The 23651-nt window shown below is 60.0% G+C and overlaps 1 protein-coding gene across 5 annotated transcripts in view; it reads right to left on the bottom strand.

Annotated features, from left to right (window-relative positions):
• The window catches only part of UVSSA (UV stimulated scaffold protein A), a 54999-nt gene that overhangs the window by 11670 nt on the left and 19678 nt on the right, over positions 1 to 23651 (bottom strand). For all 5 annotated transcript variants that reach the window (XM_063603662.1, XM_055111118.2, XM_008963685.4 and 2 more), the window contains 6 exons: positions 18443 to 18554; positions 9084 to 9228; positions 8424 to 8558; positions 4403 to 4586; positions 3645 to 3753; positions 685 to 859 (listed from right to left, as the gene is read on the bottom strand). In XM_063603662.1, the coding sequence (XP_063459732.1) occupies positions 685 to 859; positions 3645 to 3753; positions 4403 to 4586; positions 8424 to 8558; positions 9084 to 9228; positions 18443 to 18554 (860 nt within the window). The remainder of the gene's footprint in view (positions 1 to 684; positions 860 to 3644; positions 3754 to 4402; positions 4587 to 8423; positions 8559 to 9083; positions 9229 to 18442; positions 18555 to 23651) is intronic.

Here is a 23651-nt window from a genome sequence, read left to right as displayed (position 1 = left end):
CTAAACAAGCATTCTGGATTTTCTTGGGCGAGAACAAGGCAATATGAAGACAGAAACACAAGGCCATGCGAGTGGCTGGTGCCCCAGCTGACAGACTGCACGCAGGGACGCCGGGCTGGTGGGCTTCGCACTCTGGCCCTGCCAAGTCCTCACCAGTCACACAGGCCCATGCTGGGCTGCAGAGACACCAGGCCAGCCTCCCAGAGCCAGTGCTCAGAGAAGACACGCTGGGGCTGGGCTCTGCTGGGGCTGACGCGTGGACCCCCGTTCTGCCCGCCTTTGCAGTCATCGCCCTCCCTGAAGTCACCGCTGCAGAAATATGCAGGCACTGACCTGGGGGTACAGCCAGGCAAGGGAGAGACGAGGGGCTCACTCTGCACCAGCCGAGGCCTGTGTCCTGGCATGGCTCCCCCAGGAAGCGAGGATGGCGGTGCCTGGCGGTCGAGCCCCTCTTATCCTGGGGAATGCTCAGGGGCGTTCCTGAGCAGACCCTGCCTGCTGCCCCTGCTGGCTGGCACTGCCCCTCCCCGGGGAAAGGCCGGGTGGTCCCCCAGGGGAACTCAAAGCAGGGGAGCCCCTGGAGGCCCCAAGTCCCTGGAATATCTTGGAGCTCAGATGGCCCCCCTTGAACACCCTCACACGGGGGGGCCACGCGGTGGGAGGTGACCCAGCAGCCACTCTTACTTGGCAAAGACTTTTCTCCCAATGCGAGCGCGGGCGGTATCAGCCTGAGCCTTCAGGTTGGTGAGGCTGGGGTACCTCCTCTTCTTCCCCCTGCCTTTCCCGCTATACCTGGACGAGCCGAGATCCTGCCCTGTGGCTGCTTCCACGTCTCTCATCAACTCAGGGTCCTGCCATTCTGCAAACAAAACTCAAGCACTTCAGGAGATGTCTGGCACTGACCAGAGCCCCTCTTACCCGAGGCCCCCAGGAGGGGCTCTTGGTCTCGTCCTGACAGGGGGGCTGGGTCGCCTTGCCCACGGCCGTACCCTGGCAGCAGCAAGCCTGAGAGGATGCTCGGCGGGTAGGGTTCCCTGAGCAACAGGCTGGGGAGGGTGGGCATGCTGGCCCCCACAGGGTGAAGGCGACACAGAGCTTGCCCCCACCGCCCCACACCCCCACAGGCCCCTGCAGCCCAGAGATGGGGAGCGGGGGCTCAGCCCAGAGGCCACTCCTAGGGCACCCATGGGCCTCCCAGGCTGGAAGGCGGCTAAGGCCAGCGGTTGGGGGATGGCACCATCCGCAAGCTCCTTTCCTGCCTGCAGGCTGGACCGTGCCCCACTAGGCAAACTGTGGCCCTGCTGGACACGCCTGCTGGTGGGGACGTACGTGTGGCAGGGCTGGGCCGAGCATGATGCTCAGCAAAGGGCTTTTCTTTTTCGTTGATCCAAAGATGACCTGGCCTCAGGCCTCAGAAATGCAGGCTGGGGCTCTCCTAGACAGAATTGCCCTTCCCAAGCAAGCCGTGCATTGTCTGCTTGAGGCCCTGTGGCAGTGAGGGGACAGAAATGTCAACAGCCCCACTGGGCAGCCTCCCAGGCTGAGAGTACCCACCGTGCAGATGGCACTGAGGCCCTCGGGGGTCACAGGCCCAGGCTTCCTGTGGGGTTCCCCACACAAGGTGGAGGTGGGCCTCCACCAGGTGTGGTGCTGGTCGGGCTCGGGAAGGCCACCCCTGACGGGACTGTGATGGCCAAGGGACTTACAGACAACCCTGGCTCACAGAAGGGGGCCAGGCACCAATGCTCCAGAGGCACCCGCTCCTGCAGACAGGACCCCACGAGCTGAGCCAGTGGGACCAGGCCACGGGGGCGACCAGGCCACGGGGGCACATCCCCGGAGGAATGCCCACATCTCGGACGGATGGCCAGGCCTCCCAAGTGGATTCTTTGAAGTGAAGGAATATGGGGCCCACAATTCAGATACGGGAACGATTAATCCAAGATTAAGGAAAACTGTCCAAACAGTTTATCTCCCAGTAATAAGAAAGCGCCACAGTTTAGGAACCCGGTGAATGGAGCAATTGTTTAAACACAACGAAAAAGCCCCGGCACCCAGCAGAGATGGAGCGAGCGTCTCAGTGAAATGAAGGAGCAATTTAAAAGCCTTTGAGGAAAATCAATAGATGCTGGGACCGCGCGGCCTTCCTGGGCGCTGACGGGCCCTGCAGCAGCACGCACATTGTCACTGAGGTTAGCGCCAGGGAAAGGAAAATTGTGCCGTGCGCGAGGGAGGCGGGGATCAATACCGTAGTTAGTAAAGAGACGCTATTTCACATCTGACTGGCCAGCGCCGGCCGCAGCCCGCGGCCTGATACCTGTTTGTTAACAAGTCACCAAGGGCTGGAAAACCAGATACTCTTCAGGGTTGACACAAAAAATAGGCACTTAATTTGCTCCTGAGTGTGAGCCACCAAGGAAGGCCTCACCCGGAGATTAGCAGGTCAGGGCCCTCCCGCCGCCCAGGGCTGAGCTGCTGCCTCTGGGCATCAGGCTGCACTCAACATCCGCCTCTCATGACCAGAGTGCAAGACGCCCGGGAGCCATGACAGAGACAGCTTGGAAGGGATCCTGGGCCCCCAGCGCTGCTCTTCAAGACAAGGTGTGAACCCCCACTTCGGGCCAGGGCCAGGCCTGCAGGTGTGGCCACTCTCCAGAAGGGACCGAGGCCAGGCGGGGACTCACATCTGTAATCCCAGCACTTTGGGAGGTGAGACAGGAGAATCCAGGAGTTCAAGACCAGCTTGAGTAATACAGTGCCACCCCACCTCTACTAAAAATAAAAATACAAAAATTAGTCGGGCATGGTGGCATGATAATTCCAGCTACTTGGCAGGCTGAGGCATGAGGATCGCTCGAACCTGGGAGGCCATGACTGCGCCACTGCACTCTAGCCTGGGTGACAGAGAGAGACCCTGCTTCAAAAAAAAAAAAAAAAAAAAAAAAAGCCAAATCAAAGTTAAAAAGAAGAGAGAGCGCCTGAGGCTGGCCAGGGCCTCTAAAAACAAATCTTCCTTGGAAAACAGATATGCAGGGTGGGCAGATGGGCCCGAGGGGAGGCAGGGCGGGCAGATGGGCCTGGGGTGAGACAGGGTGGGCAGATGGGCCCTGCTGATGTGGCAGTGCTGCCCCACAGTGGCCTTGCTGTCCGGGGCCTCTGGGTACCCGCACTCCTGCCGCCACAGCAGTGGCCACACGCCTCCTGAACAGAGCTGTGGCCACCTGCACACTGAGGCAGGTGCAGGGTATGGCTGAGGAGGCCAGAGGGGTTCCTAGAAGCCACTCTGGGCTCAGCCCAATCACTTCTCTCGCCTTAAGGCCTTCACCTGCCTGAAAACGCGGGGAAGCAGGACCCAGCCACACAGATGGCACCTGTGGCTTCGGGGCCGTGGGTGCCCACCTCCCAGTCAGGGCCTCATGAACACGTGACCCCCTAAAGCTGGAGCATCCTCTGGAGCCCCCAAACCCAGGACCCTCAGGGCAGCATCCCCTCCTGATTCTGCCAGTTATGACTGAGAGGCTTGTAGCTCCATGGACGAAGCTGGCAGAGCGGGTGCTCTGTGACTCTGCAGACACACCCCAGGCCACTAGTGGCAGTGAGTCCCAGGCTGTGCCTCCCACGGTGCCCGCCCCGTCCAGACCTACCTGGGCGCTCCTGCTTCTGCAGCTGCCGCCGCTGCTCGCGAGCCCTGTCTTCCGGGTCGAGTGGCCGTCCTTCATCGTCCCTTGGAACAATCTTCCCATGGAAAGGGCACTGCACAGCGAGGACACGGTGGCTGACGGTGGGGAGGGGTCCGCTTGCCTTGACCACCTCCCCCCACCACCACGACTTGGGCACAAACAGCGACCAGGGTGGGTGGTATCGCAGAGCCAAAGTGTACACAACCTGGAATCACGCGCCCCTCAGAGGAGGGCGTCCTGAGAGCCACAGGGACGTGGGGATGGCTCCGTCCCTCCTCTGGAGCCGGGAGGTCTTGGGCAGCTGTGGAAAGTCTAGGCCTCCCTCATCCAGCATGGCCATAGCGACCCCCCTGCACCATGCCCAGCTGCCAGGCTGGGAGCTGCCCTGGCCCCCTGGCCTCTCCTCACTTCTGAGGATCCCAGGCCCAGCACAGACCCGGGCTGCAACCATGGAGGATACTGTGTGTCTTGGCCCCCGGAGAGTCCCCAAGCCGTGTACCCAGGTGTCAGGCTTCAGGGCCGTGGGCAGGAGCCCCAGACACCATTCTCTGATGGCCAACGGCTAAGCAATTTCTGCCCACCACGGATAAGCCCCTTCCATGGGCTTCTCAGTGCTCACAAGCACCCTGACCCAGGGCAGGGGCAGGTGGGGCTCAGCACCCCTCTGGCTGCCCCACCTGGTCCAGCCCACACCCACCCCCGCCCTCGGGCCACGGCCTCACCTTCAGCCGGTCTTGGCGCTCACAGAGCCGGCCGTCTGGCCTCGGGGCACGGCACCGGTGCTGCACAGGCTCAAACTTCCCGGCAAAAGTGATGTGGCGGCTCCGGAGCATCTCGGAGATGTCGGCATTGACCACTTCCTCCTCCACCTCGCTGGGCTTCCAGAAGCGGTGCTGGGAGTCAGACCTGCAGACACAGCCAGAGGCCCTCATAGCATCTGCAGGGACCCCAGAAGAGCGTGGCCACGGTGGTGCAGGCACAGGGGAAGGCCAAACACCACTGCAGCCCAGCCACCCCAACACTGTGGACAGCACCCAGGCAGAAGAACACGGTCACTCCCGGCTGGGTCTGAATTCTGACGCCACGTGAACCAGCCGCGCGACCACGGGCACGACCGCCTGGGTCTGAATTCTGACGCCACGTGAACTAGCTGCGCGACCACAGGCACGACTGCCACCTGCAAGATGGGCTCTCCCTACAGGGCAAGGGCGACAGCTGCTGCGTCCTTGAGGCGTGACCTTGAAGGCCAACGGGGCATCCACATGAAGGTCGTCCTTCCACTGCAGGGACGTAAGGACAGGGCGGTAGCGCACCAGGAGAAGGAGTGAAGGCCGTTCAGCCCTTGGCAGCACAGAGGGGCCGGGTGCTGGAGACCAGACTCCACTGCCCCAGGCGTCCCAGGTGCGTCCGCTCCCACGCTCTGCTGTTGTCATCAGCCTGGTTAGGGACGCTTTCCGGCGGATGCCACGGGATGGGGGGGCTGGGTGTGCCGGCCAAGAGGAGGCCGGCCTCAGAGGACTCCGCCCCCTGCCCACCTGGATGCTCAGGCAGGGGAGAAGTGTCTGAGGGGCCCTCACACAGACCAGACTGCCCCTGTGCTGCCACCAGGCCTCCTTCTAGGGCACACAGCCACAGTTGGGGCCAGCAGGAGCCGGGGAGGACAGATGGGCAGTGCCAAGGGCTCCCAGTGATGAGAGGCTGCTCATTGCCTGCTGACTGGGGAACGGTCGGCTCTGCCCGAAGCTCCCGGGCTCCCACACCCTGTGCCTGAGGATGCTGGAGGAGCAGAGCCCAGCAGCCCTGCCCTCACCCCGGGTCCACAGACAGGAGCACAGCCCCAGGCACGGCCCACACTAGGGAGAAGGGACCAGCAGTAGGCCCTGCCCTGGGGCTGCCTGGACCTCATTTCTGCATCCACCTTGGTCTGGGATGAGGCTGGTTTGGGATAAGGCAGTGGGTGGGAACGCAGGCAGAATGTGCTGCCCAGGGCCTTGGCCCCACTACAGGCAGAGGCGTCTCAGGCAGAGGCGTCTCGGGCAAAGCCCTGGTGGGCTGAGGAGCACCTGGCCATGTGCCCCGCAGTCGAGGAGGTACATGCGGCTCCCCCGAGGGTGCCTGACCGCCCGGCCAAATGCTTCCTGCCGCACCCAAGGCCCCGTGTGAGAAGCAGCGATGCATTCTGCCACCCGGAACTCGGACCAGAGACGCCCCGTGGATCGCAGTGAGAACACTCAGGAGCCAGCGCACAGCAGCCACACCATGGGCTCCACCGCTTCCTCCCCGTCCAGGTGCAGGGATGCTCCCCTCTACTCCCCTCGGCCGAGGACCACCGGCTATTTTTTTTTTCAGACAGAGTCTTGCTCTGTTGCCCAGGCTGGAGTGTGATGGTGCGATCTCAGCTCACTGCAAACTCCGCCTCCTGGGTTCAAGCGATTCTCCCGCCTCAGCCTCTTGAGTAGCTGGGATTACAGGCGCACGCCACCACGCCTGGCTAATTTTTATATTTTTAGTAGTGATGGGGTTTTGTCATGTTGGCCAGGCTGGTCTCGAACTCCTGGCCTCAAGTGATCCACCTGCCTTGGCCTCCCAAAGTGCTGGGATTACAGGCGTGAGCCACTGTACCCAGCCGGGGCCCGCCAGCCCTCTGTGTACCAGGACGGCTTTGTTCTAGTGGTTGCCTGTGGCCGCCACCCCCATCAGCCCTGTCTCCCACCACGGCCTGGCCAGGCCCTGGCTTCCCGGACCCGCATCATCTTGACCTCCTGGATGAAAGGGGCGAGCCCAGGCTCTCCGAGATCCCTAAATGTGGCTGAGAGCCAGAGGGCAGGACCCCTCCACCTGGTGAGGGAACGTGGGGTGAGCAGCCCCTGCCATCCTGGCTAGGGGCCAGCCAGGAGGAGTGTGGCCCTCAACTGGCTGTGGGGCACATGTGGCACCCAGGTGCCATCTCCTGCACCAGCCCATGTACCCCCACCCACGCAGCTGACATGGGGCCCTTCCCCAGCCTGGGCCGCTGCCATGTGTAGGCTGCAACTCCATCAAGCCAACCACAGCAGTGTGCAGGCAGTTGGGGGAAACATGAAGCCGTGAGCTCGATGCACCAGGTGCGTGGTGCTGATGGGCCAGGCAGGTGGAACGTGAAGCCAGGCCTGCCCAGCAGGGCCCCGGTGCCATCCAAGACTAACCGGGTCCTCACCAGCAGCTGCTCAGGCCTCTCTCTCAGCCCAACTGCCTGGGGGCTCAGGGCAAAGCCTGTGGTCCTGGGGACGGGCCAGGCAGGTGGGAGGAGGGACGGGCATCCGCTTCTCGGTGGGAGCTTTGCTGGGCGTCACCTGCCAGGCTCAGAAACCAAGCACTGGCCTTGGGGCACCCCTGGTGGCAATGTGTGACAGGGACAGCTGTTTCTTCCCGACCTCTCCGGCCGCTGAGCAGCCTGCCCAGCCCCTCCCTCCTCACACTGTCCCTAATCTGGCCCCCACTAGGGGCGGTGTCTGTGGAGCCCTGAGGACGGGGCCCTCAAATCTCAGTCCTGCCGTGAGTGAGACCAGGGCCTGCCTCGCTTACCATCCTGCTCTCGTGTGTCGTGTGTGAGCCCAGCAGAACCCCGGGAACACAGGCAGCTGTGGACAATGTGCCAGGACGTCCCGGCACTCGGGGCCCGTTCCTGGGCATCCAGACACAGAGGCAGTGGCTGCCCTGGGCACACGGTGCTCCTCAGGCCCTGAAGCTGCCCTAGGACCCTTGCCCGGCTCCCCTGCCCGCCCGCTCTCTGGAGGTTCTGACATCAGCCCCTCACACGGATGAGACGCTCCCGCATCATGCTGGTCTTCCCAGCCCCGCAGACCCCGCAGCATTGGCTTTAGTGGTTACGGTGTTTGCACAGGCAGCCCGGCCCTTGAAACGGGTGCTGTGGGGACGGCAATATTCCGTGTCACACCTGGCCCTGGGTCTTGATGGCGGGGACTGGCAAGAGGCCAGGGGGACCCACCTCTGCCCTCTAAGGAAGACGCCTTAGGGTGACCTTCCATCCCAGGACACAGCCTTGGCACTGTCCTCCCCGCCCTCTCTCGGGTGTGGAGAACCGTCCTGCGGCGGGAGCTGAGGAGGCGGCAGGGGCCCTGCTCCCCCGATAGGCCGTGCCAGCGAGCTGTGGCAGGCGCTGGAGTACCCAGGTGGCCTCTTGAGGCCCAACGGTCCGGACCTTCGCACAGATGACCCCCATGTGCCCCCTTCTGCTGCAGCTTCACAGAGAAGAGGCCGGCGCGGTGAGGGGTGCAGAGGGGAAAGTGGGCAGGGAGGGTGGCTTCCCAAGGCTCCTTGCAGAGCCCCCGCCTGAGGTCTGGACACACAGTCACTGTGAGCAGCTGCAACACGGTCAGGAAGCCCCAGGCCTCAGCCAACTGTGCAGTCCTGAAGCAGGACAAACTGAACGGGCCCCAGGGCCGCCTTTAGGGGAGTGGTTTCTCGTCCAGCTGTTCCCAGAAGATTCATAACACCCAAGCTCCATGGATGGCCCCCGACACAGCAGCAGAAAGGCTCAAAAAAGCCCTGCTGGGCTCCACGAGCCGGATCAGTAGGGGAGGCCCACCCCTGTGCCCCTCCAGGTGCCCGGAAGGTGGGGCAGAGCTGGGAGGCACGGCCAGCTTCCTCAGACCCAGGGAGGCCTGGTGAGCCGGCAGCCCCCTCCTCAGGCTGGGACCCTGGTTGTGCGCCCTGGCCGACTTCAGACACACGGGGACTCACTTGACAATCTTCCCGGCTGTGAGGAGCTCCTGGCCCCAGTAGTGCAGGTCCACGCCGTAGGGCACCACAGGCGCCCGGGCCCGCTCTGCTGCCAGCTTCTGGGCCTCCTGTGGCTCTGGCAACGCTCTGGAGGGGCTACAGGAGCAGAGTGGGACAGCCTGACGGTGCTGCTGGTGCCAGCCACAGCCACCCTCCTCTCCCTCCCCACCCCCACAGCAAGGCTGGGGCCTCGGGTCGGATCAGGTGAGCAATGGCTTCTGCCTCACGACGCCTGGGCCTCAGAGCCACCGCTGAGGTCCTGTGAGAAGCTCTGGGCCCTCGCCAACAGCTGGCCTCTGGTCTGCAGTCCTTCACCCTGGCCCAGAGGTGACCTGACATCTGCCTCTCAAACCCCAGCCCTGGGGGCTCCTCTCAGAGGCACGGGCAGTGTCTGGAAGGGTATTTGTTGGCCCAGTCCCACCCGGGCTCCAGCTGATGCTGGCACTGACAAGCCCAAACATGGCACCAACACTGCTCACCCGGCCGGGGGTACAGACCCAAGGCTTCCGCCAAGATATCCAGAAAAGGCACTAAGCAGCCTCTCGAGGCCGGCCAGTGCTCTGGGCAGAGGCTGTGGCAGCGCCGGGCAGGGGGCTCAGCACACAGGACACTGGGAGTCACCTGGCAGATGAGGGTGGAAGCAAGTGGTCCCGGAGCTGCCGCAGCTGAGCAGCCGCAGAGGTGGGGTCCGACACCTCCTCGTCCATCCTCGTCCTCGTCCGCAAGCACCACACAACTGTGTCTTTCTCTGGTGCTGCCTCCAGCCCTGAAACAGACACGTGTCCACTCCCTGCCACCACTCCCACAACCCGCCAGGCACATCCCGCAAGACTGGGCAGTTAGGACGCGCCTACGCGTTAGCGTGTTCCATCTTCCGACAGTCCCGAGGTGGGTGCCTGCTATCTGCTCCTCACGGGCGAGGGTGAGGCCCGGAGCAGCAGCTCAGGCCACGCTCTGCCAGAACATGGCGTGCGTCGGGGGGTCCGGCAGTCCCGCCTTGTGGCCATGCTGTTCACACACTGTGCCGCCGGGCTTTGCGGAAGTGCCAGCCTGAGCAGATGGATTCGCCAGGCTGGAAAGAAGCTGGGCAGCAGCGAGAGCCCAGACTGCCCGGCACCCTGTGCCCACAGCCCCGGCAGCTCAGGCTCCGGTGGTGAGATGTAGGCAGCCTGGAGCCCTCCCCAGCACCCAGGCCTGAGGTGGCAGCCGCTTGGAAAGGCCACCCACAGGGCGCTCACAAGGTCCTCAAGGAGAAGAGACGCACAGCTCCACACAGGGGTTCAACCCACGTCTCACGCCGACGTCAAACCGCGATGTCAGCGGGGATTCCAGCCCCTGCGTCCCCACGGAAACGCCCGGGGCTGCACCACAGCTTCAGCAGGCGCCTCTGACAGCCACAGGGGCCGCTGGACCAAGGCCTTGGCCCTGGCAACTCCCTCCGTCTGCCAGGCAGAGGCTGAATTCCAAGGACCAAGATGCCGTCCCGGAGTGCCTGTCGAAGAGGGTCCGCCCCGCCGCCAGCAAGACGAGGCCGTGGCGCTGCCCCTCACCAACGTCCCACAGAGATGACAGGGACGAGGCCACCAGCCCCTGGCCTCCGCAGCCCAGCGTGCACCCAGGGTCCCCGGACCAGGACAAGGAGATTCTCCAACACTGCTGGGCCCTGACCTGCCTCTCCCCTCCTCCTGCACCACGGCCTGCGCTTGGCTCTCAGGCTGCTCCGTGGGGCTCACCCCGACCCTGACGGCGCCTCTCGGTCAGGGCGGGGCCTATACTCCCTAGCGGCTAAGCTGGTGTCCTGAGGCGTCGGGATGGCAGGGGGCACAGGAGGTGCCAGGTAGGCTATGGGTTAGGACAAAGGGCACCACCCACCTCCCCAAACCTGCTGCAAGAGCAACTGAGGCCTGCACTTGAGCCTGTCCTCCCCTGTGGGCTGCCGGCCAGGGGGGCTCAGGACCCCAGAGGAACCTGGACCGCAGGGAAGCCAGACTTTGGAGAGCTGCCATGGAAGAAAACAGACCGAGCAAGGCGTCCTGGCCGCGGCGGAATCCACGGAAAGAAAACGGACCGAGCAAGGCGTCCTGGCCGCGGCGGAATCCACAGAAAGAAAACGGACCGAGCAAGGCGTCCTGGCTGCGGCGGAATCCACAGGAAGAAAACGAACTGGCAGCCGGGGCGAAGAGGTGCACAGCCCATGCCACGCTCCCCAGGAGCTACGGGTACCATAGAGACACAGCGAGAGGCCAGGAAGTGAGGGGATCCTGAAGGTGCCTCCACCAAAGACAAAGGGCAAGGAAAACTGTCAGGTGCAGAAGACTTGCTGGGTGGCTGAGGGGACCGGCCACAGCAAGAGTGAGACACAGGTGACCGCAGACAGCGAGGGAGGAAGCACGGAACACCCTCTTAAGAGCTCCGAGGGGTGTGGGGGACGCGCAGGTGTCAGCATCCTCGTCTCTCCTAAAATCCCAGGAGGAGAGACATAATTGGAGTGCAGAAAACAGTTGAAGAAACAATGAGCCACATTTTCCTGGAATTGGAAGGCTCACTGACAGTCAGAGGAGACAGAGGAAAAACCATGACCAGAGGCACTACAGGAAAACCTAAGAACACCATGGCCCGAGACGGTTAACACCGAGCACTGAGGATCAACTTGATTGGATTGAAGGATACAAAGTATTGATCCTGGGTGTGTCTGCGAGGGTGTTGCCAAAGGAGATGAACATTTGAGTCAGTGGGCTGGGGAAGGCAGATCCACCCTTAATCTGGTGGGCACCATCTAGTCAGCTGCCAGCGAATATAAAGCAAACGTGAAAAGGAGGGACGGCCTCGCCTCCCAGCCTACAGCTTTCTCCCGTGCTGGATGCTTCCTGCCCTTGAACTCCAAGTTCTTCAGTTTTGAGACTCGGACTGGCTCTCCTTGATCCTCAGCCTAGAGATGGCCTCTTGTGGGACCTTGTGGTCATATAAAGTTAGCTGATACTTTCAAAAAATAAAAATTCTATTGACACAAGATTTTCAATGGCAACCGTGAATGCAAGATCTTAGAAGGTCACTTTGAAAGTGCCGAAGGAGAAGTTCAAGCTCAGGATTTTATAGCCAGCTAAAAGGTCATTTCTTGTGCAGGCACAGGACAACGACCTCATGGAGACAAGGCCTTTTGAGGTTTGCCATGGTGAGGTCCACTTTGAAAACACCTTCAGAGCCAGTAGTCACAAAGAAAAGCCAGGGGGCAGGGGGGTGGAGCAAAACATGGGCAGTGAGTGTGTAGAGACGCGGGAGGTGAGTGCCCTGAGACGCGGGAGGTGAGTGCAGGGACGCGGGAGGTGAGTGCAGGGACGCGGGAGGTGAGTGCAGGGACGCGGGAGGTGAGTGCAGGGACGCGGGAGGTGAGTGCAGGGACACGGGTGGTGAGTGCCCTGAGACGCGGGAGGTGAGTGCAGAGACGCGGAAGGTGAGTGCAGGGACGCGGGAGGTGAGTGCCCTGAGACGCGGGAGGTGAGTGCAGGGACGCGGGAGGTGAGTGCCCTGAGACGCGGGAGGTGAGTGCCCTGAGACGCGGGAGGTGAGTGCCCTGAGACGCAGGAGGAACACTGAGCACATGACTTTGTAAAGCTGACTCTCGCCTGTCCCTACCCCAAACCCACGTGTTCATATCAACCTGAATTAAGTTGGTTCTGGATGATCCAATGTGATGGGGTGGAAGGAGGCCACACGTGGGGAGAGGGTGCTAGGTTATTTGTCTTATGCAGGAAATAGTACAGAAATTGAGAAATACATATGTGTGTAAATCCTTTCTACAATGAGGAGTGACCATCTGAAGAATAAAAACCAGCACAACAACGGGGCACATAAATGGTGGGAGAAAGTAGGAAACGAGACAAGGACGGCAGCAGAAGTCGGAGAGAAAGTGCCATGGATGGACGCGTGACAGGCCGCCAGATGTGTCTTTTGAAGACTTCGTAACAACCGTTTAACTAAACAGATTCAGATTAACAGAAAGACAGACTCTGGAGTGGATGTCTTTAGCAACATGCTGTCTAAAGAAGACCCACGTGATACAACGGTTAGCGAAAAGTTGAAAATAAAGGGACGAAGAAAGATTTACTATGAAAACAGTGACCAAAAGACAGAGGAGGTCCTATGTGGGTAGTAGAAAAGCTGGATTTTAAGTAAAAAATAGGAGGGTAAAAAAAGGAATGCTTGAAGGTGTAATAAACAAGAAGAGATATGTAACTTACAAATGCAGTCTCAAAACATAAGAAGCCATGGTGAGGGCTACGGGTGCAGAGGTATCCCTGACTGCGGGGACTTCAGCGAACCCTCTTGGGAAGTGGCTGTTAGGGAAAGAATGAGCGGTATCATGGGTGGTTTGTACAGCACAGTCAAAACCACCAAACTAAGAGATGCCGTGAGATTTCCTATCTGATATGGTCTGGCTCTGTGTCCCCACTCAAATCTCATCTTATAGTTCCCATAATTCCCACACGTGGTGGGAGGGAGCTGGTGGGTCTTCCCGGTGCTGTCCCCGTGAGAGTGAATGGGTCTCACGAGATCTGACGGCTGTAAAAGCGGGAGTTTCTCCGCACAAGCCCTCTCCCTGCCTGCTGCCATCCACGTTAAGATGTGACTTGCTCCTTCTTGCCTTCCACCATGATTGTGAGGCCTCCCCAGCCATGTGGAACGCTAAGTCCAGTAAACCTCTTTCTTCTGTAAATTGCCCAGTCTCAGGTATGTCCTTATCAGCAGCAGGAAAATGGAGTAATACAATATGCAAGAAGTCCCTTCTCCAACACACACGCGGAACTGACGAAAGAAAACCAAGTACTAAGTCAACAGGGGCCTCAGTCACCTCCCAAGAATCAGCACCGCCCAGACTGTGTCCTGAGACCACAGAACAGAGCGTCAAAAACAGAGGCCGCCAGAGAGCTCAGACACCCAGAAACTCATGTACACGTCATCGATTTTACACACACACACACACACACACACACACAGGTCCACCCACAGACGCACTCTCACTGAACACGGGTGAGCTGCAGAGCGTGCAGGCCTTCTTTTGTGCAGGCTTACTGAGTACATACACACACATACATGTCCACACACAAGTACTTACAGGCATGCTGTCACTGAACACACATGTGCTCACCGCAGGCTTTCTGAGGACACCCACAGTGCCTCCACTTACCAATGTGCAGAGCCGGGAATGATCTGTTTGGAGAGAAGAGCTGGGAGGAGAATGAGGAGGCATGAGAACTGGGGGTACTGCAAGGCCGCCTGGCACAGGGGCTTCCAGGGAGGGAAGTGGGTAAGGACAAAGGGCCTTATTCAGGCCCATGACAAGCATCCCGTGAATCAAGGAGTGAGCCACCGACCCCGTCCCTGAGTTGCAGAGGAGGAAAAAGCTGCCTGTCTGAAAGGGCTCACAGAACTCGGGCTGTCTGGAGCCACCTCTGACTTGGGCCACTGACTCTCTGGACAGAGGTCAGCCTGGCACACGCGCCCTGTGCTCAGTATCTGCAGGGCTCGCCAGCCTGTGGCTATGAGCCAAGTCCAGCCCACCGCCTGTTTTCGTGAATAGGGTGTTACTGGCACACAGTCACACCCATCATCTACACGTGGAGACAAGGCCTCATGTGGCCCCCGAAGCTGGAGAGACTGCGCTCTGGCCCTTCACAGAAGGTGCCTGTCCCGCTCGGGAGCTCCTCTAAGCCGTGCATGGCTGCACGCCTGCCAGGCTGCTCCCGTTTCCTGGGTTCCCAGGGGCTGAGAGCGGAGGGTGTGAGACAGAGCCACACAGAGCAGGTGATGGGGACGGACCTCCAGCCCCGAGGCGCGCACCCGGGAGACACCGGGCAGCCCCTGCTCAGCCCTGGCACTCCATGCCGTGTCCCGGGTGTTGCTCACAAACCTGCCAAGTGCCCCTCAGTATTCCGGCAATACACATGACACAGATACGGGCTGTCAGCACACGCATGCACACACACGCACACACGCACATGCTCACAGTGACGGAGGCAAGACTGACAAGTGAACAATGTGACATTTAGATACAATCGCAGCCAAAAGATCAATCTGAGAATTCCTAAGAGTTACAAGAATGAAATATATTTTTCATCGATTTGTTGTTTTAAACCATTAAAAAGATGGGTAAGCGTGTTAAAGCAGGGTAAATACTTAGGGCACTAAACACACTCCCACTTGCGCATCGCGTGGAAAATCAATCTCTCTGACATACTTTCAAAGCAAAACCCCAAAAATCAGTAGCATTCCTCAGGCACCAAGGGCATTTTCAGGAAGAATAACGACTCCTGGAAAACAAGAGGCCACACGTCACAGCCGAACCCGGCGCCCGCCTCGCCCGCACGGCGTCTCACTCGAGTCCAGTATCTTGGCTCAAATTCACTCCCACGGTTGTTTTGAGAAAGAATCATAAAAATGTCCAAATCCCCTTTTCTGTTTACATTGGCCAAGTGGCACCTATTTGCCTGAAGCACCAAAGCAGACAGTGAGGGAGGGAATCCATGGTAGGAAACGGAGAGGGGGGCCTCTGCGCCCAGGCAGCCTGCCCAGCGCTGACATTATTGATTTTACCTAGTTCAGCTGGCCTTGTAATTAAAATGTAAATTGGAGAAAGAGATTATGTCCTGACAGAAATGGTAGGATTAAGGGGAAGATAAAGGCCCCTCAGTGAAAATTCAGAGGAAGAAATGAGAAAGAAAAAGAGCACGGTTTCCCCCGCGGTGTGGATTTAGACTAAATCTAACTACTTCAGATTCGCCCACGTTTAATTGAAAAAACAGCGGCAGAATATAAACTAGTGTTATGAACTGAGCTGGCCCCTCCGCCTGCCCCCACGCTTCCCGCCTGGTCCCCGCCTCCGGCACTCCTGGGGCTCCCAGGGTGTGAAGCTGAGTGGGGCCAGGGGTCCTCCGTGCACACCCCAGAGGGCAGCTCTGTCACCAGGGCCTGCCCCCTCCTTTGGGCCCTCCAGCCCTCGCCTGGGGCTGGTACAGCTGGTGCTGCATGCTCGCACCCGGGCGACTCCCAGCAAGGCCGCCAAGGCCGCCAAGGGTACCCAGGCCAGGCCCACAGGGCACATCGGCACCTTCAAGGCCGACGGCAGAACGTGGTTAGCCTTCCCACCTCAAGAAGTCAATCAGTGGCAATAAAACCACCAGGGCCTCTGCCTGCCCCAGGCAAGGCTGTGATGGAGCTCCCAGCTTCTAAGGCACCCTCCCCTCCACCGGGGCAGGTCTAAGGCACCCTCCCCTCCACCGGGGCAGGTCTAAGGCACCCTCCCCTCCACCGGGGCAGGTCTAAGGCACCCTCCCCTCCACCGGGGCAGGTCTAAGGCACCCTCCCCTCCACCGGGGCAGGTCTAAGGCACCCTCCCCTCCACCGGGGCAGGTCTAAGGCACCCTCCCCTCCACCGGGGCAGGTCTAAGGTACCCTCCCCTCCATCGGGGCAGGCATGGGCCTTGAGAGGAAAGGGGCAGGCGCCATGCAGTGGAGGAGGCTTGGAGCCAGCAGAGGAGGGTGCTGTGGGGACCTGCGGCTGCAGCGAAAGAACCAGCCGCCAGTGCACCAGCTGTGCACACTTCCCTGGACCAGGACGGACCCAGCAGGGACAGCTCATCATCTGCTAAGCCTGGGGCCTGAGCTGGAGACACACATCTGGAGGTGCCTTCACAACCAGGGTCAGGCTGGGACAGCCTACGGGTGAGGCTTAGCCGGGACTGCCACGCCCAGTGCCTACCTGTGACCCTGTGAGGCTCGGTGTACCTGCAGCAGGGCTGTGTCAGAGCAGGCGTCCTAGCACACCCGGCAGGGGCTGCGAGGCCCGTGCAGCTCGGCCCCCTTGGCTGGACGCTATTGTCGATGGGCTCAGGACCCCTGGGCTTCAGTGGGGAGGGGATGGCCAGGCCTGGTGACGAGTGAGCGCTGTCACCGTTGTGTTTGGCCACAGGCCGGGGGAGCCTCACCTCTTCTGATGAAAGGAGACCGCTCTGTTCTTTGGGGAAAGTCACCTCGTTTGAGTTTCGCTTCTGGCCTTGCTTCAGATAATTTAGAGCCACAAGTCAGGTTTTAGGGAAAGTGTGGATTTCTGCTTTTGAGACGCCACACGTCACCCCGTCTAAGATGTGTAACTTCTGCTGAAAAGGTTCAGAAGCCATCATAACAGGCCTGTGCAGAGGCCCAAGGCCAGGAAATGTCAGTGACACTACAGGCCAAGGGTCAGTGCCAGCTCCCAGACTCTGAAGATGCCCAGGAGGGGTCCGGGAGATGAGGCAGCCCAGCAGGCCAGGTCAGGACAGGCCTGCGCAGACAAGACGGCTGCCTAGGCCCCGGCTACAGCACCTCCAGGAGACACCTCTGTGCTTCCACCACGCTCCGGGGGCTGGACCCACGGCCTGGTCCACCTGAGGGCGGCCAAGAGCCATGAAGGAGATTGCAGCGGCCAACAGTGTGCTCAGGCACCCCCAGGGCCCTCATGTCAGGCGTGGGGACGCCTGCCCGAGGTGGGGAATCAGCAGAAACACCATTTTAGGTGGATGTTGGTGTTGGAAGAACAGTGTGTGTGGGGTGGGGACAGGGGAAGCCCGATGAGGGCACAGCTGGGGCTGCGTCTCGGTGGGGGAAGGCGTCTGACGCAGTGAGGTCGGTGGTGGGGAGAGGCGTGCAGGTCCCTCGGCTTCTGCCTGCCTGCCCCTGGAGAAGCAGCGCAGGACCCTGGTCTGGAATGGGCCAGGCCACAATGGTTCCCAGAGCGAGGTCCCGGCTGGCTCCAGGTGTCTGAGGCTTTCTTCCAGACCCTCAAGCTCACACTGACCCCAGGAGCTCAGCCTTCCCAGCCTGGGCCCTCCCTGGGCGGCCCCAGGGCAGAAGACAGCAGGCCCCAGTAAACAGGACCATACAAATGGAAGGTCGTTAGAAGCCTGGCTGTGCTAATTCGGCATGACACCCTTAATGGGTCATATCTTCACACATGAGTTGTCTAATCATCTAAGTTATCTTAACAAATTTACATCTCTTCTTACAGACTCTGATTGAAACCAACTTGTCCATTCCACACAAAAGCTGAGGGTCTTGTTTTCATTTGCCTCCCCTCCATGCAAACACCACTGTGGGTACTCTGGGGAACTTTAAGAGTAGACCCACCTGGGTCCACGCCCATCGCCCAGGGCCACAATCCTGGGTGTGGCACTGGAACGCGGCTTTGGGAGGTATTTTTGAAAAACCTAAGCCCTCCACGGCACAGGCTGTGGCAGGGTTCGGCACCTCCCGAGTGCTCCCTGACAGTGAGAAGAGCCCCTTGCCGTGGAGTGCACGGCAGCCCTGGGCCCAGACCCGAGGCTGTGGCATCACCAGCGGTGAGGAGCGATGCCTGTGCTTGTGACCCCCGTAGGGGATGGGAGCCTGGAAGGCGCGGGGTGGTGGCCCCTCCCACCTGCCAGCAACAGCTCCTGTAGCTGCGGGAATCACACCCACAACCCGCAAGTTCAAGGAGCCCACGAGAGCCCAGCCTCGTGAGTGAGACCTTTCTGTCCCTGAGCAGGGCTGCGGATGGCACAGAGGGAGAGACCTGCCCCGCCGCGTCCTCACAGCAGGCCGGTGTCCTCCACACACAAGAACCAAGGGTAGGATGGTGGCCCCTGTCCCAGACCTGGGCACCTGAGGGCCTGCCTGGCAGAGGAGGACCAGCAGGACCAGCAGAGAGGAAGCCCACCGCGGGGCAGGCTGCAGGGAGGGCCCCAGGCCCGAGAACCCGAGACGGAGCCAGAACGTAGAGGAAAAGCACGCACACGACTTCTCGGCCTCGTGGCTATGACCGTGAGCAGGAAAAGCAGCATTTTAAACCAAAGCAGCAGTTACCACAAGATGGGCTCCAGGCCCTGCCCCCGAGGTCATGACCCCAAGGGGCCACATCCTGAGTGGGGGACCCTCCACCCAGGCGCCCCCCCACGGGGCCCGCTGCTCACCATACTCAGGCCGCAGGTGGTCGGGGATGTGGGGCTCATACCCCTCCTTCTCAGGGACCTCCACAAAGTCCTCATCGTCCTCATCTTCCTCCGCATCCCCCAGGGCTTCTGTCTGTGGAAAAACACCCCAATACAAATCAACCCCCAGACCCTGTGTATGAACACAGCTCCCGGTGGGCAGAGCCCTGGAAATTCCTATTTCTTGTGGAGCTTTTTCCCCTGCTTAGGGCTCCAACATCAGCCACGGTTGGACTGCATTTAAGATCGTCTCCAAGGCTGTTCTTGTTCCCCAAAATCACACCACCTCTGCACTGCCCCTGTGCTGGGGGCTGTTTAGAGTCTATGTTAAAACCACGAACTGTAACCCTGGCTGACTCCCCAGGTCCCTGTGGGAGGTGCTGCCCTCCTGTGGAATGGAGTCACACCGGTGCGAGGGCAGCGGTGCCCCCGGGGCTTAGGGCAGTTATCTTCCCACCAGGTGGAGCAGGTGCGTCTGCGGTGCCCCCGGGGCTTAGGGCAGTTATCTTCCCACCAGGTGGAGCAGGTGCGTCTGCGGTGCCCCCGAGGCTTAGGGCAGTTATCTTCCCACCAGGTGGAGCAGGTGCGTCTGCGGTGCCCCTGAGCCTTAGGGCAGTTATCTTCCCACCAGGTGGAGCAGGTGCGTCTGCGATGCCCCCGGGGCTTAGGGCAGTTATCTTCCCACCAGGTGGAGCAGGTGCGTCTGCGGTGCCCCTGAGCCTTAGGGCAGTTATCTTCTCACCAGGTGGAGCAGGTGCATCTGCGGTGCCCCTGAGGCTTAGGGCAGTTATCTTCCCACCAGGTGGAGCAGGTGCGTCTGCGGTGCCCCCGGGGCTTAGGGCAGTTATCTTCCCACCAGGTGGAGCAGGTGCGTCTGCGGTGCCCCGGAGCCTTAGGGCAGTTATCTTCCCACCAGGTGGAGCAGGTGCGTCTGCGGTGCCCCCGGGGCTTAGGGCAGTTATCTTCCCACCAGGTGGAGCAGGTGCGTCTGTGGTGCCCCTGAGCCTTAGGGCAGTTATCTTCCCACCAGGTGGAGCAGGTGCGTCTGCGGTGCCCCCGGGGCTTAGGGCAGTTATCTTCCCACCAGGTGGAGCAGGTGCGTCTGCGGTGCCCCCGAGGCTTAGGGGAGTTATCTTCCCACCAGGTGGAGCAGGTGCGTCTGCGGTGCCCCTGAGGCTTAGGGCAGTTATCTTCCCACCAGGTGGAGCAGGTGCGTCTGCTCTTAGGCAACGGGCCAGGGCTAGCTCCCCACACAGGGTTCTCCCGTGGTGCTGGTGTGACCACAGCATGTCAGGTGACAGAAAGGGACAAGTACTTCTGGAACATTCTGTCCTTGAGGACTTGTATGAAAACCACCTCCATTTCCTTTTGACAAGGCCACTTCTCTGCCAGGGTAGGTGTGGGGGGATCCCTCACTGAGTCTGGAGAGCCCTCGTGCCACCCCCGCCTCCCTCCTCCCATTGAGGAGCTGGAGAATGGCAGGAAGACTTGCTTTCTTTTTCCCCTGAGAAAAGCCAGTTCCTTGAGCCCACCCTGCCCCTTCCTGCGCCCGACTTGGTGGGCAGAGGCAGGGACCTGTGTGGTGACTCATCTCATCAGGCCAGAGAAAGACGGTGGCTCCTGCACACAGCACGGCTGTGGCACAAGACACCATGGCTGCAGCTGTGACCATAGGACCAGCCCAGGCAGGCCTGCTCTGTTGCTAACAGAACGCCAAGCTGTCTTGTGGGCATAACAGGGCCAAGAAGAACTGGGGAGGCACCTGCCTCCCTGCTGCCTGCCCTGGTAAAGCCTTTCTCTTCCCAAAAGCTGCTGCTGCAGTACTGGCTTCTGTATGCACTGGGTAGCGAGCCCACTGCTCAGTAACATGGCCACACAGTGGGCATCAACTGCTCCATCCATGCGCTCAGAAGCGGCTGTGGGCAAGCTCTTCTCCGCCTCACCTTCCCTCTGGCCTGCATCCTTCCAACAGCCCCACCACGGCCCAGGACAGGGTGTGGGAGCTCGCACGCAGCCCCCAGGGCGCACCATCCTTCCCTGAGAGCCCCGCCTCTGCAGCTCACCCACCACCAACTTGGTGTGGGCTCAGCACAGCAGGGCGGTCATTCCTCACCTTCAGCTCCCTCAGGCCAGGAGACGGGCTGGCAGGGCTGCTAGGGCAGCTGAAGGTCTTGCCCCCAGGGTGGCCAGGGTGGTGGTGCCCTGGGGTGGCTGGGGTGGAGGTGCCCCAGGGTGGAGATGCCCCCAGGGTTGAGGTACCCCCGGGGTGGAGGCGCCTGCATTCCTGTTCCCACAGCACAGCTGAGGGAAACTTCCCGGAAGGGAGATCCCTGTTGGAGGAATACCAAGCAAGGGGACCCTTAATGGGTTTATAAGAGAAAAACCGAAAAACAGAATCACTCTGACACACACCTGCATCTCTAAAAAGCATTCCCAGCAGCAACACCTCAAAGGCGCCTGCGATCGCAGCTGTTTCCTGAAGGGAGGAAGGACAACTAAAGAGGGGCCTGACCCCTGACCCCTAGGGCGGGAGCCCACATGTTCACTGGAGACAAAGCCCGGGTGTGCAGGGGACTGCGGCTCCAAGCCCAGCCCCCACGGAGCCAGGCCACACAAGGCCACGGGGCCCGGGCTCCAGCACCGTGCGGGGAGGTGGCCCTCACGGAGCCAGGCCACACAATGCCACGGGGCCCAGGCACCAGCACCCTGCCGGGAGGTGGCCCCCACGGAGCCAGGCCACACAATGCCACGGGGCCCGGGCACCAGCACCCTGCCGGGAGGTGGCCCCCACAGAGCCAGGCCACACAAGGTCATGGGGCCCGGGCACCAGCACCCTGCCGGGAGGTGGCCCCCACGGAGCCAGGCCACACAAGGCCACGGGGCCCGGGCACCAGCACCCTGCCGGGAGGTGGCCCCCACGGAGCCAGGCCACACAAGGTCACGGGGCCCGGGCACCAGCACCCTGCCGGGAGGTGGCCCCCACGGAGCCAGGCCACACAAGGCCACAGGGCCCAGGCACCAGCACCCTGCCGGGAGGTGGCCCCAACACCAGTCATCAGACCAAGTGCACTTTGTTTAGGAGCAGCCCACTGCTGAGCATCTGGGAAGCACAGGAGACATTAATCACTGGAAACTGTAATTTTTGTTATCAGTCTAACACTGATCAAAAGGGAAGCCTGTCTCCACCGCTGACCTGTGAAACGTCCCAATTATACTCTTTGGAAATGACGGGGGCACTTAACTCCTGCGCTGAGCAAATGATGGCGATCCATCACGTCTGAATAACAACAAGCCACGGACCTGAAAATTATTTCTGTACAGAATCTGCCAGGAATTTATGAAAGGTGGAGAGCAGCCCAAGGTTTCAAGGCATTACGGTTCTCAGCCAGTGCAGCGTGTATCACACACTAAACAGAATTTATGTGTTTTAATTTTCTAAAAGGTAGATGTGGACCGGGTGCTACAATGCATAACATATAGTGCCAGATTTTAAATATGGGGGTCATTTTCAAAAAATATTATGCTTATTGTTCGCACCCTTGAATTTCATCGGGGACTTTTATCAAATTTTCATTTCCTAAAAAATATTCAACTGCTCAGGTAACTATTAGGAATTATACCTTCTTTCTCCCCAAACAATGGTTCATTTCTGTGACTAAATTTGGAGCCCTGGGTTCCCCTTTGTTCTTAAATCAGCGCTGATGAGGCCACCCTGGTCCTGGTGAGCATCTCCCTCTGTAACAGCGGCCAGGTCCGTGGCTGTATCTCCCTTCACCTCTGAGGAAGCCGCAGGGCTTCCTCCTGGGCAAGAGCCCACCACAGCCACCATTTCCATACTTCAGCTTGAAACTATTGAGGCCGTGGTAGCCCCTCAAACCACAGCAACTCAGCATTGAGGGACTTCACTGCTGATACTAAATGGAAGGCTGAAAGCTGCTGTTTTCAGGGTTCAAGTCACACGGGATAAACTCTCATGTCTGAAACCCACAGATGCACAGTGCGGTCACCTCCAACATCTGCTGCTGGGCACACTGAAGATGGGGAAGCTGTGAGCCTAGGAAGCTGTGTGGCTGTTCACAGGCCTGTTCGGAGGACAGGAACAGCGTGGTCACCAGGGACAGAGCTCACCGAGGCCTGGAAGCGCACGGAGCCCAAAGGGAGGGTGAGGCCCCACACGAAGCCCCCCTTCCACGTGGTCCCACACGCCTCCAGTTCACCTCTAAGAAGTCAAATCATCAAGTGGTGACAGGCAAGAGCCACCCGCCCTCAAGGGGAGGGACAGATGAGCCGGGGGCCAGCACCACGGGTCTGCAGGCCCTGCTGAGGGGCTGGGCACCGGTGCGGTGGGGCTCTGGACGAGCAAGAATCCAGGAAAGGAGATCATACACCCTATGTGGTGCTGGGGCTGGCGATGTCTACAAAATGAGGTTAGGTTTGGAAAAGGTTCTCAAGAGCAGTCTGCTTTTACCCCGACCTGGCAGCCGAGTTTCCTGTGATAAAGCAGGGGCGTGGGAGGCACAGGTCACCTGCAGGCTGTCCCCTCCCAAGGGGGCTGTGACCCATGCCCACACCTTCCCTAATGGGCCAAGTCCCCTGCGGGGCATTGGAAGCCTCCCGAGGCTGGTCCACAGTGCAGGAGCTACAGGAGCTATAGACCCCTCGACATGGAGAGCCAAGACCACCCGTGCACAGGGCGCCTCCAAAGGAACCCCGGCCGCTGTGGGGAGGCGGGCAGGAGCACTCCGGCCTCTGCTGGCTTCATACAAATGGATTCTCACCCACACTTAAAAGGATTTAGAAAAATGAGCCTCCACGATCATAATTAAACAAGCAATAAAATGGCTAAAATATACAATGCAATCAGTTCACAGAAGTAGGGTGGCAAGGTTACTAATTATTTGAGAAGGAAAGGAAGAGGAGAGGCTGTGTGAAGGGGCAGGTCCGTCCGCCACACGCAGGCTGGGAGATACAGCTGGGGCCATTAAATAAATTTTGTACGATCTAATTAACTTGGTACGCGGTCTCAATTACTTTTCACCCAAGAAATCACTTTTGTTCAGTTTTATGTGTGTCTGTTTCCCTTTTTATAAAAAAAAAAAAATGATGTAAGGCCTCGTCAGACAAGTGAGTTCCAAACTGCATTTGTCTTTCAGCGCCTTGATAGCTATGTGTTTAAAAACCCATTCTATCT

The sequence above is a fragment of the Pan paniscus genome, chromosome 3 (assembly GCF_029289425.2).
Source record: "Pan paniscus chromosome 3, NHGRI_mPanPan1-v2.0_pri, whole genome shotgun sequence".
Classification (NCBI taxonomy): Eukaryota; Metazoa; Chordata; class Mammalia; order Primates; family Hominidae; genus Pan; species Pan paniscus.
Note: the sequence above shows the minus strand (reverse complement) of the source record. Positions and strands in the feature narration are given on the sequence as shown.